We start from the raw sequence: 22,482 nt of genomic DNA on the forward strand, positions 1-22,482 counted from the left end.
CAGAGAGCACGATGGGCGGACCAGGTGGAGCGTGATCTGGCGAGTGTTGGGCGTGACCGACGTTGGAGAGCTGCAGCTGCAAATCGAGTATTATGGCGGCAAATTGTTGATTCAGTATTATCATGAATTTGATGTTAACTAAATAAATGAAAATGAACTGGTTGCATTGGTTATGTCCCGAACAGAAAAAAACGTATCTTAATTGATCAGTTCCGAATTTCAAATCAAGTATTACTCACATGTCTGGCGAGTCGTCCTGATCCATACCGTCCACGACAGGGGGATCTCCGTCGATATTTGATGGACCCAGACTGTCCAAACTGTGATGTAACCGTATTTTGCTGCGGATTATTGCCCTGAGGTACATTATCATCTTCCAAGTTGAAAATCAAATCATCGTCAATGCGTTTGATTTGATCTTTGACAATGGAATTCGTCAAATGTTTTCCTTTTAACGTGGTATGCTTGAATGGTTCACCAAGCCCAAGTGCCATTCCCGTCACCAGCAGTTGAATTTCGTCATTTTCTGGAAGATCTAGTTTAAAGCGTAAGTCACATATTGCACATGGTACCATTGCTCTTAATTTAAAGTATATGGCTTGTAACAGTCGCTGATAGTGTTTGGAAAAACTTATATTCGGTTGACTTGTTGGTAGTTTTGCTCGCCAAACCTGCGTGAACATTTGTAGATTCCGCACTACTTCTACATCGTGTAGGCCTGGTACTACTTGTGTATTAACAACATCAAAACCGCTGAGGAATATAAAATATAATTCGTAAAACATATTATTTTTTAAATTTAAAGCATAGCTATACTTACTCCGGGGGACATGGTTCCATAAGTAGCGATATAATTTCCAAGTCATGAATGTCATCTACCTCTAAAACACATGTCTCCTTATTGCCATAGGTCAAATCTAGATCCACCATTTCTTCCTCGGAGTCATCGGAATCATCCGGTTGTGCCAACGATTTGTTGTTAATAAATTCATTGAGAGGCTTAAGCTGGCAATACTCTCTATTCCGGTCGACCGTCTCTTGGATTGATTTTTGTAGCTCTACGAGTTTGTCAGAATCTGCCCATGAATTTCCAGCCACAATTTTGGGCAGCGCTGGTTGTGACAAGGCCGGTAGATAAACGGCAGTGCCTGTGGCCACTAGTGCCATCATACGCTCACCAACAGCTACCGATGTTTTCAAACCAAATATGGCATTCATTCCTTTCATTTTTAGCTTATTAATCAGTAATTTATGCAGTTCTATTTCAAGAAAAGGTAATGCATCAGACATCTCCTTTGCATTTGATTCTCCTTTTAGATCCCGTTTTGATCTGCAGGCGTGTGCCTGAATAAGTATTCCGCGACCATCGACCTGAAGATTTATATCAGTATTTGTATTACATAGCAATAAATTATGGAATCTGAAAATAAGATTTTACCGTCGTGCGGGGCTACTTTTGCAATGCGGGGCTACTTTGGACACGTTTGGATATGGATTTTTAGAATTCAAAATATGGTTCAAATCTGTTTGATGTCTTCAAGACTAGGGTAACCAATATAATTTGGACTCCCATATATTTTGGACCTGAGTCGTATTTTCATAAATTTCACAGATTTAACCCTCGAGCAGTCGCGTCTTTAACTACCTGCAACGGCGCCACGCTCACGCTGTGTACCACAAGCGTGTATTTTTCATGGTGTGTGTACTCAGTACACGACGCGACCACTCCCGGGTTATTGAAGAGATGACTTAAATTTTTAAAATCATTCGCTAAATTAGAATGTTCTGCACGAGCAGCAATCATTTCCTTACTGGAAATATCATTATTTGCCTTGAAATTATTTTTTGTTAATCTCGTCATCCGCGCGAGTGTCGCGACATGTTTACGAAGAGATAATGTGATGCTGGGCAAACTTGCAGATGTTAACAAAAACGTTTATCATTCTAGCGCATTAAATTCGCAAAGTTCATCTAATCAGCCTTTGTCAATCAAGTAATTAGGATGTGATCCAGCATATCCAAGTGGCAGATTCTTCGAAAATAGTTCCAAGCGGGTTTCAACACCGGGTGTCCAAAATATATACCTAAAAGGGTCCAAAATACATTGGGGTGTCCAAAACAGTGAAAACTCATGCTCCAAAATTCAGTTATTTTCATCAAATGTTCAGCCAGAAATGACCTTGTGTGTATTTTAACGGACAATGGAGGCTTTTACGGTCATACTCACATCATCATTATGTGTAACACCCTGTGAATCTGTTTGATTTTGGCTTAAATTCTAACTAATGCCCTCTAGGGGTCCAAAATTCGACCGTTACCCTATTATAAAGCAATATTTTCCCCTTCATTTGGTTGAAATTGTTTTTCAAACAGACCCTTTATTTATTTATTTATTTATTTATCTTCGACATAATAAAAATATCGCACAGACAAAATTAACTTATCTACTAATTCTTAACTTAAACACATTCTTTGAAATTCCAAAGTCAAACATTGAGGCTATAGAGAAACGCATGGAGAAACGCGTTCAAACCGATGTCATTTACACCGACCTGACTGCAGCATTCGATAAATTGAACCATCGTATTGCTGTAGCTAAACTCGATCGGCTGGGGATACATGGAACCCTCCTGCAATGGTTTCAATCTTATCTTACAGGTCGCCACCTGTCTGTCGTCATAGGTGACTGTCAGTCCGTTTCATTTGCCGCAACGTCTGGTATCCCACAAGGTAGCCACTTGGGTCCACTGATCTTTTTGATATATTTTAATGACGTGAACTTGGTGATCAAATGCCCACGGATATCCTACGCGGATGATCTCAAACTGTATCTTCGTGTTCGATCGATTGAAGACTGCTACTTCCTCCAACGTCAGCTGAATGCGTTTGCTGAATGGTGTACTCTAAACCGAATGGAAGTTAACCCGTCCAAATGCTCGGTGATTTCCTTTACGAACAAAAAACGGTCAATACTATTTGATTACAGTTTGTCAGGCACCCAAATTGAACGCGTCAGTCAAGTCAAAGACCTTGGTGTAGTTTTGGATGAAAAGCTCTCTTTTAAACAACATATCAACTAGTATATCAACTACGCCGTCGGAAAAGCCTCTAGCATTCTCGGCTTCATATTAAGAATAGCAAGAGAGTTCACGGATATCTTCTGCCTTAAGTCCTTGTACTGTGCCCTATCCCGATCCATACTTGAGTATTGTTCGGTTGTTTGGAACCCATACTACAACAATGGAGTTGAAAGGATTGAGTCTGTTCAACGGCGATTTTTAAGATATGCTCTTCGACGTTTGCCTTGGTCCAATCCGTATAATTTGCCAAGTTATGAAAGCCGTTGCCAGCTGATACATCTGGAACCTTTATCGACCCGTAGGGACACAGCCAGGGCTTTACTGGTCTCGGACACTCTGCAAGGACGCCTTGATTGCCCCGCCATTCTGGATCAACTAAATATTAATGTTCAACCTCGTGCTCTTCGCAACAATTACATGCTGCGGCCACCCTTAAACCGGACGAACTACAGTATGTTTGGGGGTGTTAACGGCCTGCAACGTAACTTCAATAGAGTTTGTTCATTATTCGATTTTAATGTGTCTCGTCAAATACTTCGTCGGAGGTTTCGTTTGTTTTTTTTCAAGGCGTAATTAGTTTGTAGTTTTGTATGTTTTTTTTTTTGTTTATTAATTTTGACTATTAATTGGATTGTGTTAACAGTTTTTCTTGTGCTTATGTTTAAGTTTTATTTTCGACTGCGATATGTTACTTTGTCATGTTACACTTTAGATTTAAGTAAAATCATTGGGGCTTATATAGAGCCTGTTGATTAGATAAATAAATAGCTACTTCATTGAAGCGTGTACAACAAACGTCTAGAGGGTTGTTCATTTCGTATGTAGTGCGGTGAAACGATCGGCGAAAAAAATCTGGCTGACGATTTTCTCGGGACAGGGCATTGAATCGAAGCTTCTCAAGTATGTCTGCGCAGTCGACGTGGCCTGACAGGACATCAAACACAAACATTCGCTGTAGAAATGCACGTCTGCTTGACAATGTTTATTGTGTTTATTGATTATCAGGACGCGAAAAAACATCGAATAAACCATAAAAATATGTATAAAGTATCAGAACATTTGCTCTGTATGCATTGTTTTTATAGTTCATCAATTTCAAATGGTTGATCAATTCATTGAAGATATATCAACGTAGCATATACAATCGAATATTTGTATCGTTATACATTATAAATGACCGTTTCACCTAAATAAAGGAGATAGCCTTCAAGTCTATTTTTTTTTTTGAAAGGTTCCTAGCGGCACGCCGAAGAACGTAGAAACCTCTTCCATCACTGTATGCGCAATTGTCTCGCGTCTATATGGAGGAGCACGATGCGTTTGCGCGGACAACGACAGTTCACTAGGGGTTGTTCATAAACCACGTAGACCAAAATTCATCTCAGACTCCCCCTCCCCCCTCGTAGACTTTGTCCGTACAAAAATTTTTAAATTTGTATGGAGCGTAGACTTTGGCCAGCTGGTCACAGAAGTAAGCAGTTATCGTCGAGTTTCGTGAAGTCGTAATCACGCGTGATAGCATGATAGCTTTGAAGCTATCAGCACTATTGGATGCTACACTTACTTCTCACTATGAATTTTCGTTTTTTTTTGTACAATTTTCACTATACAAGAAAATATTATCTAGTATCATTGAAGGCATTCGAAACCCATTAGGATTTACTAATTCGTAAGTATTTAAGAAATGTTGAATCAGATTAATGATCATGTATAAGAAATTTCAAGAACAATGTATATGTATATGAACTAATTAAATACATGAGAAAGTTTAGTTATTGCATGATATTTAAACAAAATTTACAAATATGATTATTAAAATCAATTGAATAGTGGGACAGAAAACCCAGACAAGTATGTTGGCTTTAAAAAGGCCCCAAAGCCAGTCACAAAACTAATAATGCTTTCATTATGATATGACGATGACCAAAACCTTCTCAAGTCCATCCGACCTCGAACTGTTCTCTGGTACCGTGAAATCAACAAGCTCCAATCATCCCTCCTCCACATTTCACTCACGACATAAGTTTTGAATGGCGGAACCAGGAACCGAAAAAAGCGACCGGAACCAAATAACGTCATGGTAGTAGATTCTACTGAGCCCCGGCATTAAGCATTTCTGATAAATATGCCGAATACATATGATCAGCTATATTGCGTCTGCAGCAACATGTTCGTGATAAACCGTTGGAGGCGTATTGAAGTATTCAAATTGATATGTTTCACTAAAGAACATTACATTGCAAAAATTAAAACGAAACGCCGTCAAGTCAACCCTCGTGATCCATGGGAGAGGTATTTAGCTGTGGAAAGAATGCGTTGTAATTAAATGGGTAACGTAATTTACCTTTGTTGTTTTAGGGGTGTTCAGTAAACATTTAGCATAGATCCTACTTGTGTTATTCGAGTGAGTAATTGGTCCTGCTCTTGAAGACTGCTTTCAGCTCCTAGGAATCCAGTTAGTACGGTGGAAATCCGTGTAGTTAATGACTTATAACCGGGTTATACGTACGAACATTTCACCAATCGAGTTATGTTCGACACAAGACTCCGATGCAGATGTTAGTACAATTTAGTGATATTCTCACGGCGGCCATTCAGAATGCTTCCGCGGATTAGGAAGGAATATCATGTCATTTTCGATCTTCCCTCCCATCTTCAAGGGGTCATTACAAGCTCAACGCAATCGTTCAGGCACTTTGAATGTCATCGTTGATGAAATTGTTAGAATATCACATATCCTGCAGTAATATTCAAAGTTTTGTGACTAGTTCACCCAAGAATCCTGCCTCGACCAAGTTGGCAGAACGCTGCCCATATCCCTTTCTGAACCAAAGGGCAGGGGGTCCCTTTATAAAGGCTGTCTATATTACAATATCACGTTGCTCATAATACCAATACCAAAGATTGCACAGAACCATCTAAAATTCATATATTTATTGAAATCATGTATGGTATAGTATACTACAGTATTGGTACAAGGTAGTTTTCTAAATAACTCTGGAATTTTAAATGCAGTTTTGTCATATTGTCGCGCTTATCTTTTATTAGAGTCCTGCGGCGGTCGTACGCTCGCAAGGCATACCGCCGCATGACAGTCGCAAGGCAAAACAAAAAAAAAAGTGTTCCCGCCAAAAACAAAAGCACGTGGGTTTCGCGAAGTGACAGATGTTTTTGAATGTATTTGTGACGAACGGCAAGAGTAGCTCAGTGGAATGAGTGTTCTTGCTGTCAAACCCCATATAGTGGAATTATTGCGCTTAGCAAGAAAAAATTTAGTTTCACACTTTTACTGATCTGTCAGTCAGTTGTGCGCAAGGGTGAATCTCATACCATGGGCAGTATTCATATTTGCATTACTTAAAACATACCCAAGTGATATCGACTGCATGCGATCAATACAAGACTGAATGCAACGAATAATGGCACAACCAATCGAATCAGCAACAATTCCAGAAAATACTGTTTTATTTCCGTTTCATTAAAATAATCTCGAAAGGGACCATAATGAGTTAACTTACCTTTCCACGCAAGTTATCAACAACAACAATCAGCCGGTGGGCGAGCGTCGATGTTTGTTTTGGTCGCAGACAACGGAAACGTGCTGCGTGTAGCTTTGGCGCGCAACGACGTCGTCTGCTTTCTTGCTCCTGATTGGCTGCGCGCAACTGGAGTGGAGCTGCGCGTAACTGCCCGGCGCGCAAATTGCGCAACGAAAGAAAAACTATACAAAATATTCGCAATATATACTTTTAAATCTGGTGACGCTGTTATGATTAGTGACTGTCGCGCTGATATCAGAAGCCAGAGGCAGGTAATCGCCATATTCTGATTTTTCTTGAGAGGCCCCCCTCCAGTTCTGTATGAGATGTGTCCGATTGGTGTATGAACAACTTTTTTGTTTATTGATGGATTAAGTTCAAATTTTGCATACATCCTACATATATACTCACGATTATTATATGTAAAAATTATGGAAATCCATTCACTACTCTGGGAGTTATAATGTCATAAAGTTGAAAAAACTATGAAAAAGTGTAAAAAGAACCCCGCACGACGGTATACAAAAAAATGCTTCTTACCTGAAGTCCCTCTGGAATTTCTATAGTACATAATAGAACATCAGGTACACAGCCATTCCTGATTTAAAAGAATAGGATGGATAGAATCAAAACTATTCGTTAAATTTAAAAACATTCTTACTTGCATATTGCGCACTTCATCGTATTAATCCTAAACGGTATGGATGTGTGAGAGTATGGAATATGGCATATACCACACTGATTTCCGATTGCTTGTGGCGCAGAAGTTTTGTTTGTAGAATCCAACGCGTCTTTAAGTATTCGAGTATCTGCACTGGTATCAACCCCATCGGTCTCGAAACTTTTTTGGTTGTCGGCGATGTCTGCGCATTTTGTTGAAGAGCTTAGGTCTGAAGTAGGATTCAAGTCTTTTTCTAACTCCTGGCCATCCATAGAAGATGTCATGATTTCTTTATTCAGAGATGATCCATGCAATCTAACACTGTCAGTTGCCGATGGTTCGCCGTGCTGCAAATTTATCACTGCAGCTGTGCCAATGGCCGACAATACACATACGTCCTCGCTGTAAAAGTACAAAGTATGTGAGTAACACCTTCAAAACGGCTTCGTTGAGGGCTTTTATGAGAACAGATAAGTTATGGCAAGTTCTCAGTATTAAGTGTGTAACATTATTATTTTACCCTAATAGAATTGATTCACTATGAGACTATAAAGAGAAGAAATGTCAGATCCAATGAGAGTCTACTGTCGTTTTTAATCGAAACCACACGTGTTGCGTTTTCTCTGTTATTGAAAGATTTCAATAGGTGATGTGTCCAGTTTTGCGCGATTGAGATTCTCGTCGGTTTTTCGGCGGTTTTCGTTCTCCGGGAATATTATCGTCGCACCACCAAATCGAAGTCGTCGCTAGAAGCACATGCGAAGTTGCAGCTGCGAAGTAAATTTTAATCTATTTTTTCTGTTGCGCATCATTAAGCTAATTAATAGCAACAATATGCACTAATCCAAATTTAGTTGCGACATTTCTAAATAGCTTAAAAATCAATTTTCGCACGTTCGGTCACTTCGTATTTCGACCAAAAGCATAATAGTTCGCGAAAAGAAAACTTCGTGTCGTGCGTGATGGAGGAGGAAACGAGAAGTTTCCGCATCAAACCGTTCGATGGAGTCGGTTTCAATAATTATTGGAGTTTCCGCATGCGGGCTTACCTCCAGCAACTAGAAGTGCTGCATTGCGTGGAGAGAAGCGCGGAAGAAGAAGATTTTTGGAACACTCCCACAGCGGCGACGGCAGAGGTGAAAGCGGCGGATGAGATACGGAGAGCGGCGCGAGTGAGACAAGACAACAAATGTCTGTGCTGATACAGTCGGTTGCGGACAGTCACCTTGAGTACGTCAAGGTGTCGTCGAAACAGATCTGGGACGATCTGCACGATATCTTCCAGCGGAAAAGCATAACAAACAGATGCTGCTGAAGCGGCAGCTGCTCTCGATGCGATACAACGAAGGGGACAAGCTACAGTATCATTTCTTGCGATTTGATCAGCTGGTGCGAGAGATAAAGGGAGCCGGAGCACGAATGGATGAAGAGGACGTAATTTGCCATCTGATGTTAACGATGCCGGAATCGTTTGACGCCGTCACCACGGCGATGGAGGCAATTTCGGAAAGGTTGACGATGGATCTGGTGCACCGGAGGTATCTCGATGTTGAGGCCAAACGGACAGGACAGCGACTGGAAAGCGATGAGTTAAGCTAACTGATCAGCCATCAAGAAAACATTGTTACCCTAAATAAGTCATTAAGCACACTGCTCCGCATATCGCAATGAATTAACTACATCGGCTGTTTTCCTACTCTCCGCATCGACCAATGTGGCGCTAGCTTCTATGCGCGAAAAATCGCTAAAAGTTAATCGCAAAAATATTGTATGGCGAATACCATCTAAAGGCAAATTCTTCAAAGTGGAACACATTATTCAAAAAAAATTTGGTAGTGGTTGTGCACAATGGTGACTACTATTAAGCCTACCAAATATTTTTTCGAGAAAAGCTTTGTATTTCAAGTAATTCAAGTTTAGATGCATTTCGCCATACAAAATTAAATCGATTTACTCCTGCTGATCAACTGTGGCTGCGCGCAAAGCGGGTAGTCCATTGGAAAACCCCTGAATACGTTCTACACTCCACCCTTCAACCGAAGCAGCAGCTTGGCATAGCAACGACCGATCGCAGGAAAAGCAATACATGCTCAAATAGCCGCGTCACATCTCCGCACGACAGAGCGTCGACAGCGAAGCAGAAGGAAAAATTGAAGTACATAAGGAGATCGTTGCGGTCAGTAAATAACATCCACGCTATACTGCAGCCACACATTGTCACCTCCGAGAGACGATTTTCTTTACCCAACGTCTCCACTAGACAGAAATGTCTTGCCATTTTGCTGCCAGAAAGAGAAAACGTAACAGAAATGATCAACACCGCTGCTTTCCATGCAAACAGCGAGAGAACATTTCTGTCATGACACATCTGTCCAGCAAAATGGCAAGACATTTCTGTCTAGTGGAGACGTCGGGTTACCCTCGGTGCAGCGCGTCATCACGCACACAATCAGAGCTCGGCGGCAAGACGATCGAACGATCGCACTGCATTCAGTGTCGTCTAGCCCACTTCGTCGTCCGCACGTAGCAGTTCGAAGCTGTCGCGGGGTTTAATCGAACGAAACTTTGCCTGCAATAAATTTGCAAGAGTGCGCGGGTGCAAAAAGTAAAATCAAAATCCGAGTGCGGTGCGAGACTCACTTCTCTGCTGGAAGTGAGCAGCCAGCTTCCCAGATCAAGGTATGCGCAATTTGACGGTGAAGTTGTAATGAGTTAATGGCCATCTTGATGACAGGTTAATTCCCCGGACGACAAGACGCTAGTCGCAGCTATTGTAAGCGTCACCATTTTGAAAGCGCGAAAATAGGATCGACACGTGAGTTTCGACAAATGTAAGTAAAATGGAGATCTTTAGTAGAATGGAAGTTTAAACAGTTTTTCGTCTAGACGGACGACTAGTGGCCAGATCGCGCTAAATTTATTCGCAAGCGATACGTTTTACGGTCGCACGGAACACCAGTGCAAGTGCATCGCATTCCGGCATCGCCAGCCAAGAAGCCAGTCGAGAAGAAGAAGACCACAAATGCCTTCCATTGGAAGTATGTCGATCTGCCGTTCCACGTGACACGCAGGGAGCTAATAGCCTGGTGCCGTAGGGCTTTTGTTTCCTATTTTTCAGTTTTGTCGTCCAGCACAACAAGCGTCGTCGGTCCGGATAGGGCGATCGAATCCCATCGCCACGCGTTCAGAAGAGAGGGCTGCTGGGCCGAATGGGTCAACAACGTCGGTGCGTCACATTGGTCGTTGGAAGCGCGGCCACAGTGTGGTTAGGCGAGGCAACATCCTCGGTGGTAACCGAGATACGACGTAAGAGCGTCGATAAGAGCAGGTCAGTCAAGCCGGTGTGAGCATCGACGAAGCCAGGATGGTGAGTCAGCCGGACGTCAGCGGGGTAGCGATGGAAGACAGGGCGCGCCCTGCAGTGCAGTGAGTAAAGCAATGCAACCTTAGTTATTAGGCTATCAAGAGAGATCGTAAGGGCATTGAGGATAGGAGGACCAGTCAGGAGTAGGAGAATGATGACCAGTTAATAAATTTGTTAACTATGATCAGTTTGTGTTGAGATTTATTTGTTGTGTGCGCATTCCCTTAAGAGCTTTCCGGGACTCAACGAGGCTGTGTTATTCCCTTCGATAGTCATTCACAACAGCGAAGCGGCGGAGGGTTCTGCTTTTGTCGAGAAATCCTAAGGCAAACTGAAGTGCTTCGGCTGCGGGCAGATTGGGCATAAACGCGCCCAGAGTCCGAAATTCAGCGAGAAGAAAAACAGTGCAAAAATCAGCGAAGAAAAATGACACCCAAAAGGCGAATGTGGGAGCAAGAACGGTATCGTTTGTTGCTGCTGAGACCCACCAAGAGGTGGTCGCGATGAGTGAAGTGTCTGAGACGCGATGGTTTTTGGACAGTGGGGCGTCCGATCACATGTCCAATGACAAGACATTGTTTTCGATCATGGAAAAGTTAAATCGTCCGATCGAGATTCTAACTGCGAAGAACGGTGTGAGCTTGCATGCTGGCTATAGAGGTCGTGTTACTACTAGTGCTTTGACGTTTGACACTCCGGATCTGTCACTGAACTTGCTCTTGTTGCGTCGGCTGGAAAATTCCGGGAAAAAGGTCGTATTTTTTGGCAGAAAAGTGAGTGTCGAAGACGAAGAGGGGGTAGTCGCCACCGGAAGGCAACTTGGACGTCTGTACTGTATGGATTTTGTGTGTGAAAAAGTTAAGCCTGATGATCAAGCACTAGTGAGTGGACGGGTTTGCAAAAGCTTGGAAGTGTGGCACTATCGATTCGGGCATCTCGGCAATGACAATCTCATGAAGCTTGTGCGGAACGAAATGGTCGAAGGAATGCCGGTTGAAATCGCGCGCGGTAAAGCTGAAAGTTTGTGTGTGAACCGTGCATTATTGCAAAGCAGACGCGTGAATCGTTCGAGCCCCGATCGGAGAAACGTGCTAGTAGGCCCCTCGAAATCGTTCATAGTGATGTTTGTGGCCCCATCACTCCGCTCTCTTGGGATGGCCACTCGTATTTTGTCACGTTCACGGACGACTATACACACCTGGCGGTAGTGTACCTCATGCAGCATAAGGATGGTGGTTCGGAGGTGAATCCAGAAGAAACCACTAATGTGAGAAGAAGTGGTAGAGTGATTAATCCAACGCGGACATAATGGCGTTCGTACTCAGTGCAGAAGAGTTTGTGGAAGAAATTCCGTCGGACATCGAAACTTTGAAAACAAGAAGTGACTGGCCTATGTGGAAGCATGCTGTTGATGAAGAACTGGTATCACTGGAAAAGAACGATACGTGGACCCTTGTTAAGCTGCCAGAAGGACGGAAAGTAGTGGACAATAAGTGGGTGTTTAAACCTAAACGGAGCAGTGATGGTGAAGTAGATCGTTACAAAGCCAGACTTCTGGCGCGCGGTTTCTCGCAGCGGTGAGGCTTTGATTATGTAGACACTTACTCTCCTGTCGTGAAAATGACCACCCCACGCGTTTTGTTAGCTCTAGCCAATCAAAAGGACTGGGAAGTGCACCAACTAGATGTCAAGTGTGCATTTCTGAACGGCGTGTTGGATGAAGAAGTGTATATGCGCCAGCCATCTGGATTTGAGCGGGGAGATGGACTAGTCTGCAGATTGAACAAGGCCATATACGGACTAAAACAAGCGTCGAGGAAGTGCAACATGCGTTTCCATCAGTTCATGGTCCGACTGCAGTTCAAACAAAGTGAACATGACTCGTGCCTGTACAGTTGATTATATCGTGGTGTCGTGCTATACGTAATCATTTACGTCAGTGATATTCAGCCTAACTGCTTTTGCGGGCCAAAAATGAATTTTGAAAAGAGACTGCGGGCCGCAAGTTATTCAAGAATTTATTTCTCGGTTCATTAATTCAACAATGTTTAAGGCTCAAAACAAAATACATTTGTTTGATTTTTTGAAAAGTGTGAAGAAAAAGCATTAGTTAAAATTCACGAATAAAAAGAAATCATTTTTTTTTCTGAAAATATTGAACGAGAGCAAAGAACTAAACAACCTGTTGGATGTGGAACTGTAAGGTTTTTTGGACTTCTCGTGAATTTTGAGAAATTTCAAAATGACAACTTCCTGGAGATACTATTTTGGAAGTTCTTGATGATCTTTTTATTTAGTTTTTCTTGCGTAATTTCTTTGGACGCCAATGAAGAAAAACCTGCAGACATGATTTCCAAGTATTTGTTGCTGATTTGGAATAAATATTTTGAGAGGAATTCCCAAAAGTGTTGCAAGGGGAATAAAAAATATCTTGTCTAATCCCTAAAATTCCGAAAGTTTGGGCAACACATCCTTTAAAAGAAATTGTAGGCAAACATTCTGTAAAAAAATCAAAAAGATTCTTGGTAGAAGTGCTGAATATGATGTAGTATATACCAGAATTAGTTTCGCCAATAGATACAAAATGGAAATATTTTTTTTCGTGAAATTAAACAAATTTCGAAAAAGTAGTCTTTTACAGTTTTTAAAACTTTCAAAAAATTTACTTCTTTTGAAAAACTCCCCACGATATTGGCAAAATTTCAGTAGTTAGTAGGCATTCTCATGAAAGTTTTAAAATTTGGTGAAATTTCTGATTTTCATTATGGAATTTATAAGTGGGCCACTTACTAAAACATTTCAAAATCAGTTCGCGGGCCGCACAAAACCTGGTCGAGGGCCGCAATTTGGTGACCACTGATTTACGTAGACGATATACTTGTCGTCGGGAATTCGCTGGAAGCAATACGTAAGTTGAAGGCATAGCTTTGCAGTGAGTTTGAAACAAGAGATCTTCAGGAGGTGAAATCTTTCCTCGGGTTGAGCATACATCGCGATCGCAAGGCAGGAGTTCTGACCGTGAACCAGCGGGTCTATCTGAAAGTGTTTTCGAACGCTTCGGAATGAACGACTGCAAGCCGTCCGCCATTCCCATGGAACCACACGTGTTGCGTTTTCTCTGCTATTGAAAGATTTCAATACTCAGATCATTACGCATTAGCGGTTTATCGATTCAAAGGCATCTATAACAACAGTTTCGACTTACTCGGGACGACCCGAAACACCTCATGGAGTAACCAGTCTTTGTTTATGATACGCTTGATAAAAACGATGGAATCGAAATCAAACAATACGTAAAAAATCAGAGGGGTGTGTACAAGACACAACCGCATGACGTAGGGGTGGTGGGGGTAAAGTGGACAACCTAAGCATTTTGGTCGTTTCCGGCGGAAACGCGGCAAAACCCATCTACTTTTCCGAGTAACATGGAAGATAATGATATACTCTAGAAATCTTGTAAGAGGTTGCATTTAAAAAATATTGTTTTCTTTGATTATTTTCTTCACAAAATCGTGCATCAAAATAGCGTGAAAAAAAATGGTGGGGGTAAAATGGACAATCGATGGGGTAAAATGAACAAGTCGTTAAAAGTTATATAACAACATATTGTTTCTATGTTTTTAAATATAAACTATCAAATTTCATACGATACCTTTATTTTGTTGTTTTAAAACTTTTGATACAAACTTTGAAACACACTTAAATAATTATTGTAAAAATAGTGAAAAAAACAAGCACTGTTTTGGATGAAAATTATATTTTGTTGATATAAAATATTTTTTTTATAAATTTTTACTTCAATTATCTCATGATACGTATGACGGCTGATGATTCTGAAGTTTGCAAAAAAAAATATGAAATTTTGGTGGAATTTGTACCGATTGTCCATTTTACCCCCACGGTCTGATTTTGTTAAAAAAAAATCCAAAACTTATTTTTTTTACAAAACCTAATTTTTTTTCGGTCGAATATACTCTTCTACGTGGACTTTATTGGTTTAGGGTGTAAAACTTGTAATAATTTGAAAATAACTTACGAGAAAACCTTAGCAATTATAAGCAGATTTTACATCATTTCCCTTGTTTCACGTGATTTTTAAAGTTCTTGTCATCTTGAAGAGGATTATTTGATTTTAATGTTCAAGATCAGCAAAAGTATAATGATTCATGCTTAGGCATAAGCTTCAATCGTTGAAACATTTTGAAAAACAATAAAAGCCATGAAACTGTACCCTGTCCATTTTACCCCACCTGTCCACTTTACCCCCACCACCCCTAAACTACGTAAAGCAGTTTGTTATAAACAACAAATGACTTCTATGCAACTTCATTGGATCAACAATAGAATTTGTAGTGGCTAAAAGTTTTGAAAATCGATAATTTTAACAAGATTTGTGTTGAAAATATTTATAACAAAGTTTGAAGCCTGAAGAAATCCCTTTATAACTTTACACTGTACACGCAAGAAGGAAGCGTACTCGCCAGATTCGATGACATGACTAGGTGATAAGACAAGCTGTTGCATTTAGTTTAGGAGTAGATTTTAAAATTCGGCGGTTTTGACACTTATGTGACCAGCATCACTTTGTCAGAAAATCTACCGTTTACTCTTTCTGAAAACTGCTGATAAAGCCCTCAAAAGGGTTGTTTGGACCAGAATTTGTTAAAAATATTGCACGTGTTAGAACAGCGACGATGATAGGCTTTGATAGTTTCAATTTTCAAACACTTGTTATGATGAAAAGGAATGCAATAGTTCAATAGGCGCACTAGAGAAATGTTGCGACCAGATGCGGTTTGATTTCCACAGAGTGCTGTTGATGTAGTTGGTTTCGAATTCTTAGTTGTAGCAACTTCCTCGGAAAATTCACCGTACCCTCTTTCAGAAAATTATTGGTCCTTTAAAGAACTGTTTGAACCAATTTTACAGAAAATTGAGCTCCTATGCGATAAAACATAGTAAAATTTACGTGCCGCGCTTTTGATGCAGTTGATTTTAAATTCTTGGTGGTCTCAACACTTTCACAATGCACACCAAATGCTTTCGAATAATTATCTCATTGAATATTTGCATAATTTGGATAAATCATGCAAATATTTAGGTAAAATTGTAAAGATTTACGAATTTTGCGAAGACTTACACGCATTGAAATGTGGCAACACTGAGTAATACATTTCATTAAAATGAAATTTTCTTCATCATCTGAGAAGAAGAAAACGTTTTCCGAATTGTCAATCAAATAGCACAGCTCTCACAAATTTGAATTGAATGTCTCATGGTTGCGACGGAGCGCTATTCAATTTTCACACAGCGCTCAAGTGATTGACATTTGTGTCCCGGGCTTTCGTCCTAAAAAAATTATTCTTTCGCTCCTGGTCCTGTGGGACATTTTCGTAGCCCTTACAAGGACTCCCAAGTAACAATTCCATCGCTGATTGGTTTTGTTTGATTTTTATTAATGTTTTATTACAGCAATAATTAAAACTCACAATTTTATGACTGCTTTTATGAAAACCATTAATAAAATGTTTTATAGTATACTTGAAGATATCCATAAAGACAGATTTTAAGAGTAAACAAAACTTTCCGATATGTAAACCTTCTGGCAATCATTATTACCGCAATAAAACTGTTAAAACTCTCAACAGATGGCGATCCGTTCGATTAGTAACGACATCTGTTGGTGGAAAAGCAGAAACTACGACACTGCTAGGTTTATTGCGGTCATCATAAAAGTAAACTCATTTTCGCTGATTATGGTCGTCGCCATATTGAAGAATTAGCTTACGTGAATGAATAATAGGTAATTTTGCTTAAATTAGCAATAGAGCTTGCTGACGTTTATTCACCTTTCTCTTTCAAACATGCAGGCGGAATAGGATTTGTTGTCATCAGGAAAGGTTTCCCGATGAAAACAAATCCTATCCCGCCTGCATGCTTGAAAGAGAGAGGTGAATAAACGTCAGCAAGCTCTATGAATTGGTAGTTTGCAACCATTTCATAACATGCTCACATAAATAAACTCTCTCGACTGAGTTTTTTTTTGTGATTCGGGATAGTTTTACTAAATTCACAAACTAATTTATTTCATTCCAAGATGATAACATTCACTATTTTCGAAGCGCATTAATTTTATGATTCTGCAACCCCAATATTCACGGTAAATTCGAATGCGCATACGCCTACCAGCACAAAAACTACTAAAATACTACTTTGAAATAATCGCTTTCTACTTACGAATGATGTATCCTCCTGAACTTTACGTGCCATCGAAGAAGCTTCTCTGCATCTTGAGCTGTCATAGTTTTTGTTGAAAAAAAAACAACAACAATCGAGAATGGGAAATATTTCAACTAGTTTTTAAAACGGGTTTATTGCTACTCTTAATGCGGTTTGCAAAACCTCTCCGAGAGTGGTCCACTTAGCCGGAAGATGCTCTTAAAGAGGTTATCAAGAGGTTTCGATGTATAAATCAGTTTTATTGTGAGTTTTATAAAATTGGTCATGAATATCTCTTGTAGAGCCGAACAAAACTTAAAATGTTACTTGGGCTCCCAAGTAACAATTCCATTGCTGATAGGTTTTGTTTGATTTTTATTAAGGTTTTTTTACATCAATAGTTAAAACTTACAGTTTTATGACTGCTTTTATGAAAACCATTGATAAAATGTTTTATAGTATACTTGAAGATATTCATAAAGACTGATTTTAAGAGTAAACAAAACTTTCCGATATGTAAACCTTCTGGCAATCATTATTACCACAATAAAACTGTTAAAAATCTCAACAGATGGCGATCCGTTCGATAAGTAACGACATCTGTTGGTGGAAAAGCAAAAACTACGACACTGCTAGCACAGACAAACAGACGTAACACTCTGATATTTTGCATCGTACACCGATTTAACGGTCTATTTGAAAATTTGATAGTTGGCCAACTGACCACCCGTGGCGTTCGCATCGTTTTTGCTCGAGTTTGACGTTTGCCCACTACCGCCACCTAGTTGATGGTCGGCCAAACTCAGTCCTTTCAGCATTGGGCGAACATGTTTCCGTGACTATGATTTGATTCGAAAAATGTTCGAAGTGTTACGTCTGTTTGTCTGTGCTGCTAGGTTTATTGCGGTCATCATAAAAGTAAACTTGCTTTCGTTCAATTTTCGCTGATTATGGTCGTCGCCATATTGAATAATTAGCTTACGTGAATGAAAAATAGTTAATTTTGCTTAAATAAGCAATGAATTGATAGTTTGCCACCATTTTCATACCATGCTCACATAAATAAACTCTCTCTGCTGAGTTTTCTTGTGATTCGAGATAGTTTTCCTGAATTCACAAATTGATTTATTTCATTCCAAGATGATAATATTCACTATTTTCGAAGCGCATTAATTTTATGATTCTGCAACCCCAATATTCACGGTAAATCCGAATGCGCATAAGCCTACCAGCACAATAACTACTGAAATATTACTTTGAAATGATCGCATTCTACTTACGAATGATTTATCCTCCTGAACTTAACGTGCCATCGCAGAAGCTTCTCTGCATCTTGAGCTGTCATAGTTTTTGTTGAAAAAAAAAAAATAACAACAAACGAGAATGGAACATTTTTCAACTAGGTTTTAAAACGAGTTTCTTGCTACTCTTAATGCGGTTTGCAAAACCTCTCCGAGGGTGGTCCACTTAGCCGGAAGATGCTCTTAAAGAGGTTATCAAGAGGTTTTGATGTATGATTCAGTTTTATTGTAAGTTTTATAAAATTGGTCATGAAGATCTCTTGTAGAGCCGAACAAAACTTAAAATGTTACTTGGGACTGTTTTACTGCAAGCGCGATCCAGCTGTGTAATTTGGTTGGCTTGTGCAAAGCTGCCCGGACGACCGATGAAGCCAGAATGAAGAAAGTTTTCGCTTCTGCCGCACCAGAGATCTGATCCGGTGTGAACTGGTTAGCAGCCCCACTGGTACCGCGCACAGCGATGCGAAGACGACTAGCAACAGCCGACGACCACCGCCCTCGGCTAGCCAAAGCATACTGAAGAGAGAAGCAAACGGAGAAGTCCGATGCGTTCCCCTCGTGGTGTTTAAGAATGATGAAAGATAAGAAGAAGTTTGTGTGTTCTCTCTTGTGGAAAACATTTTCAAAGCCCTTAGAAGTGCTGTTTAAGGTGAAGATATGACTTAAATTTTCAAGAGCACAAATCTGAAGAACCAAACGTCGGATTGCGCTGAAAAGTTGATCGATTGGTTACTCGCTGGTGGTGACCAATCGATCAACTTTTCAGCGCAATACGATATTCGGTTCTTCAGATTTGTGCTCTTGCAAATTTGAGCTGTGGCTTCGTCATATCTTCACCTTAAATCTATATGCTGAACAATAATTGTTCAATTATTGCATACACGAGGTGAAATTCTCCGGCGAAGGTGTTGGATCCGATGTTGAAATTTCCATTTCGTTGCTGCCGTGCTCATCCGCTACCGCACTGAGAGAATGCGAATCAGCCATCCCACCGCTCCTACGTTGCTGGCAGAGCTTCTGCCGCGAGCATTCCAGCAGAAAATTCTGAATTGTAGCCCCGATAAGGGCTGTTTAAATTTGACTTCGCAAAACCAAATCTGTTTACTGTTGAGGGATTTCTTCCTTCGCTGATGGCGTTGGATCCGATGATGAAAATTTTTCCGCATGCTGCCGTACCCATCCGCAGCCACACTGGGAGATTTCGAGCCACAACCAATGAACCGGGCCTACTGTCCGGTGCGCGGGACAACCGTTCGACTCGGCGACCAAAGCAAACTGAGCTCCGCTTTCCGTCCGGCGATGCTTCTGCATCGATGGGTTAAAGAATAATGAGCGAAGATAAGAAGAAGCAGTTTGCTTTTATACTGCACAAAGGTATGATTTTCCCTCTTGAACGTGATTGGTTAGATAGGGGCCGTCCATATACCACGTGGACAGCTTGGAGGGGGAGGGGGTTAGCGAAAAGTCCACGCTTGTCCACAGAGAGGGGGGTGGGGGTTCGTCAAATGTCCACGTGGACAACATTGACATATAAATTAGGAAACAAGAATTTACAAACGAAACAAATTATGTCGCATTATTGATGAGATTCTCCTTAACAGTTCTTCCATACATTTTATTTTATTATACATTGTCTTCTAACAGTAAATTACTTCTTCAAGGAAAAAAAATCATGTTTTAAATTATCAGAATTTCTAATTACTTAGTTTTCTGCATCGAAGAATATTCTGGAGATTTCAAATGGAGTGTAGACCACGCAAATGTTGGTGTTTCAGTCAGAAAATTTTCATTGAAGTTTTGTATGGATTTTTCGAAGTTTCATATCCAATTTTTAAACTACTTCAAAGTTTAAAAATACATAGGAATTTGCAGGCTTATCTCAAAAACTTTTTTTCGTAGGTTCCTTTAAAATTTGATATGTTTCTAATGGATATTAAAGTCCAAACCTCAGCAATACAATTTAGTTGCTGTAAATCTTGTTTTTTTTGTAAAATTTTCCACCAACTGGAGCAAGAATCGAACCCACACTTTTACAAACATTAAGCTGAATTAAAAACAATGTTGAAAACTTGTAGGTATCTATTTTGTGCTACTTGTTTGTATTATATATGTAAAGCTATAGAATATTTGTATTTTATAAAGTTTTTAATACTATTTATGACATTGTTTACAAAGAGCTTGAGCTTGAGCTTGAGCTTGATTGACCGCCCGTGGATGCTACTCCAGTATCGCCAGACCAGGCTGCACTCACACAAGGACCAATGAGATAACTGCCGGGGACTAGCAGGCATCTTCAGTGTGTGAGCGTTGGTGATCTTCTATTTCTAGGCGACAATGGCGCCTGCCACGTCAGGTTGCAGGTCAATGTGGGGAAGGGGTAAGGAAGTGATGATTGCAATCGTTTGTATTCACATCTGGCCGAATATACCTCTGCGCCAGCACAAATTCATGCGGATGTTGGAGTGTTGGTGGGAATTGGTTGGCAGAAGGTTCACACATTGGTGTGTGGAAACCAGGGGAAGGTGATAGAATATTGTGTTTTTTATTATTTTGAAGATGTGCGGCACAGTTCGCTTAATTGCATAACTTGTAGGCGTTTTCTAATAGGATTGTGACACTGTGCTGTGAAAGTTTGGAAGGTAGGGAAACGGCTTTTTCAACCCGTTTCTGTTTTAGCGACGGCTATGAACATGCATATACATGAGTTGTATATGTAGAGAGCAGAGATAAAGTATATAGAAAGATACATAGTAGGAGGAAAGGGACGGGCCAGGGATTGAGCCCAGGACCTTCTGCATATAAATCAGAAGCGGTAGCCACTAGACCACCAAGCCCGTCTAATTTATGACAAAGAAAAACAAAACAATATTTAAAAAAAAAACTTTTTAAAATCACTTTTTCCATTTATTTTAGAAATATGAAAAAAAAACCTTTTTTTCGAATGTCCACGTGGACATTGGGGGAGGGGGGTAGGGGTCAATGAAAAGTCCACGCTTGTCCACGGGGAGGGGGGGAGGTGGTCAAAAACCATTAATTTTCTGTCCACGTGGTATATGGACGGCCCCATACGAGGGGAGTCAAAATCAATGATGCCATACAAATTTATCTGTTATCATTTATTTTTGCGGAATATTCAAAATAATTTAAAATGATAATTATTATTCTGAACAGTAGACATAGGATTAACAAATATTATGATATTTAGTAAAGAATTACTGCATATATACCGCATTTAGTTCACCACTGGACTGCGAACTGCGACTTCATAAGTGCGAAAACGTAAATAAAAGTGCGCGATTGCATCACATAAGGTTGATGTCTTCGGCGCACTATTTCTTCAATCTATGGTGAACAAGTGCTCTGAAGACACCGAGTTGATTTGATGCTATCGCGCACTTTTATTAGCGTTTTCGCACTCGTAAAAACTAGTGCGATAGTCCAGTGGTGAACTAAATGGCTATACTACAAATACCATGTATTTTCGGTCAACATTACTAAAGATTACTAATATTGGAAATTCGAAAATTTTTATTGAAATTTGGCAACGCTGGTTAACAATTTTCACTTTCCAGCAAACCAGCAAACTTTTCTAAGTTGGACAAATTTCATGTTTGATGCGCGCTTAAGTTTACACACAGAACATTGAATTCTGAACTGATTCGACATCAAGCGGTTAAATTCTCTCCGATGAAAATTCCCAGTTGCTGTGTCATGCCTATCCGCTACCGCACAGGGGAAATCTTAATGAGCCACCATCCCTGCTGCTGCTACTCGGTTGCTGTCGGTGCGGCTACCGCGCTCGGCAGCGCTTTTGTTATAGTTGGTTTTAATATGTCGGCTACTTTCTAGGATAATTCTGAATGAACTCTTGTGCAGAAATTTAAAATAGTAACCCTCAAAAGGGCTGTTTAAATTTGATTTCGCAAAATATATTCCACTTTCAGGAGGGATATTTTCCTCCGGCGATGATGTTGGATCCGATGTTGAAATTTCCTTTCCGTTGCTGCCAGGCACATGCGCTACCGCACTGGGAAATTGCGATTGGGTCACCACCGCCGCTGCTGCTTGGTTGCCGACCGACGGCACGTCCAACGCGCTCGGTAGTGTGAAGCAGAATGGGTGAGCGAAATGAAAATGCTCTCTCCCGCTCCACCGCGGTCGACGCTCGGAAGAATACTAATTCAGAACGCCAGCGCTCTGCCGATGCTTTTCCATCGAGTAATCGAAGAAGACTGATGGAAGATGAGAAGAAGCAGAATGCTTTTATACCGCAGCGAAATACCCAAAAAACGTGCTTGCACGTGATTGGTCAATAAAA

At 40.5% G+C, this 22,482-nt stretch overlaps 1 protein-coding gene and 1 long non-coding RNA gene across 3 annotated transcripts in view; one reads left to right on the top strand and one right to left on the bottom strand.

Moving 5' to 3' along the window:
- The window catches only part of LOC109432808 (C2 domain-containing protein 5), a 70,507-nt gene that overhangs the window by 25,458 nt on the left and 22,567 nt on the right, over positions 1–22,482 (bottom strand). For both annotated transcript variants that reach the window (XM_062858679.1, XM_019709153.3), the window contains 4 exons: positions 7,281–7,682; positions 7,160–7,217; positions 821–1,371; positions 240–753 (listed from right to left, as the gene is read on the bottom strand). In XM_062858679.1, coding sequence (XP_062714663.1) covers positions 240–753; positions 821–1,371; positions 7,160–7,217; positions 7,281–7,682 — 1,525 coding nt within the window. The remainder of the gene's footprint in view (positions 1–239; positions 754–820; positions 1,372–7,159; positions 7,218–7,280; positions 7,683–22,482) is intronic.
- Positions 7,691–14,874, top strand: LOC134291211 (uncharacterized). Its single transcript, XR_009998976.1, has 2 exons — positions 7,691–12,583; positions 13,514–14,874. It is a non-coding gene; the product is annotated as an uncharacterized LOC134291211 (long non-coding RNA).

This window comes from Aedes albopictus, chromosome 3 (assembly GCF_035046485.1).
Source record: "Aedes albopictus strain Foshan chromosome 3, AalbF5, whole genome shotgun sequence".
Classification (NCBI taxonomy): domain Eukaryota; kingdom Metazoa; phylum Arthropoda; class Insecta; order Diptera; family Culicidae; genus Aedes; species Aedes albopictus.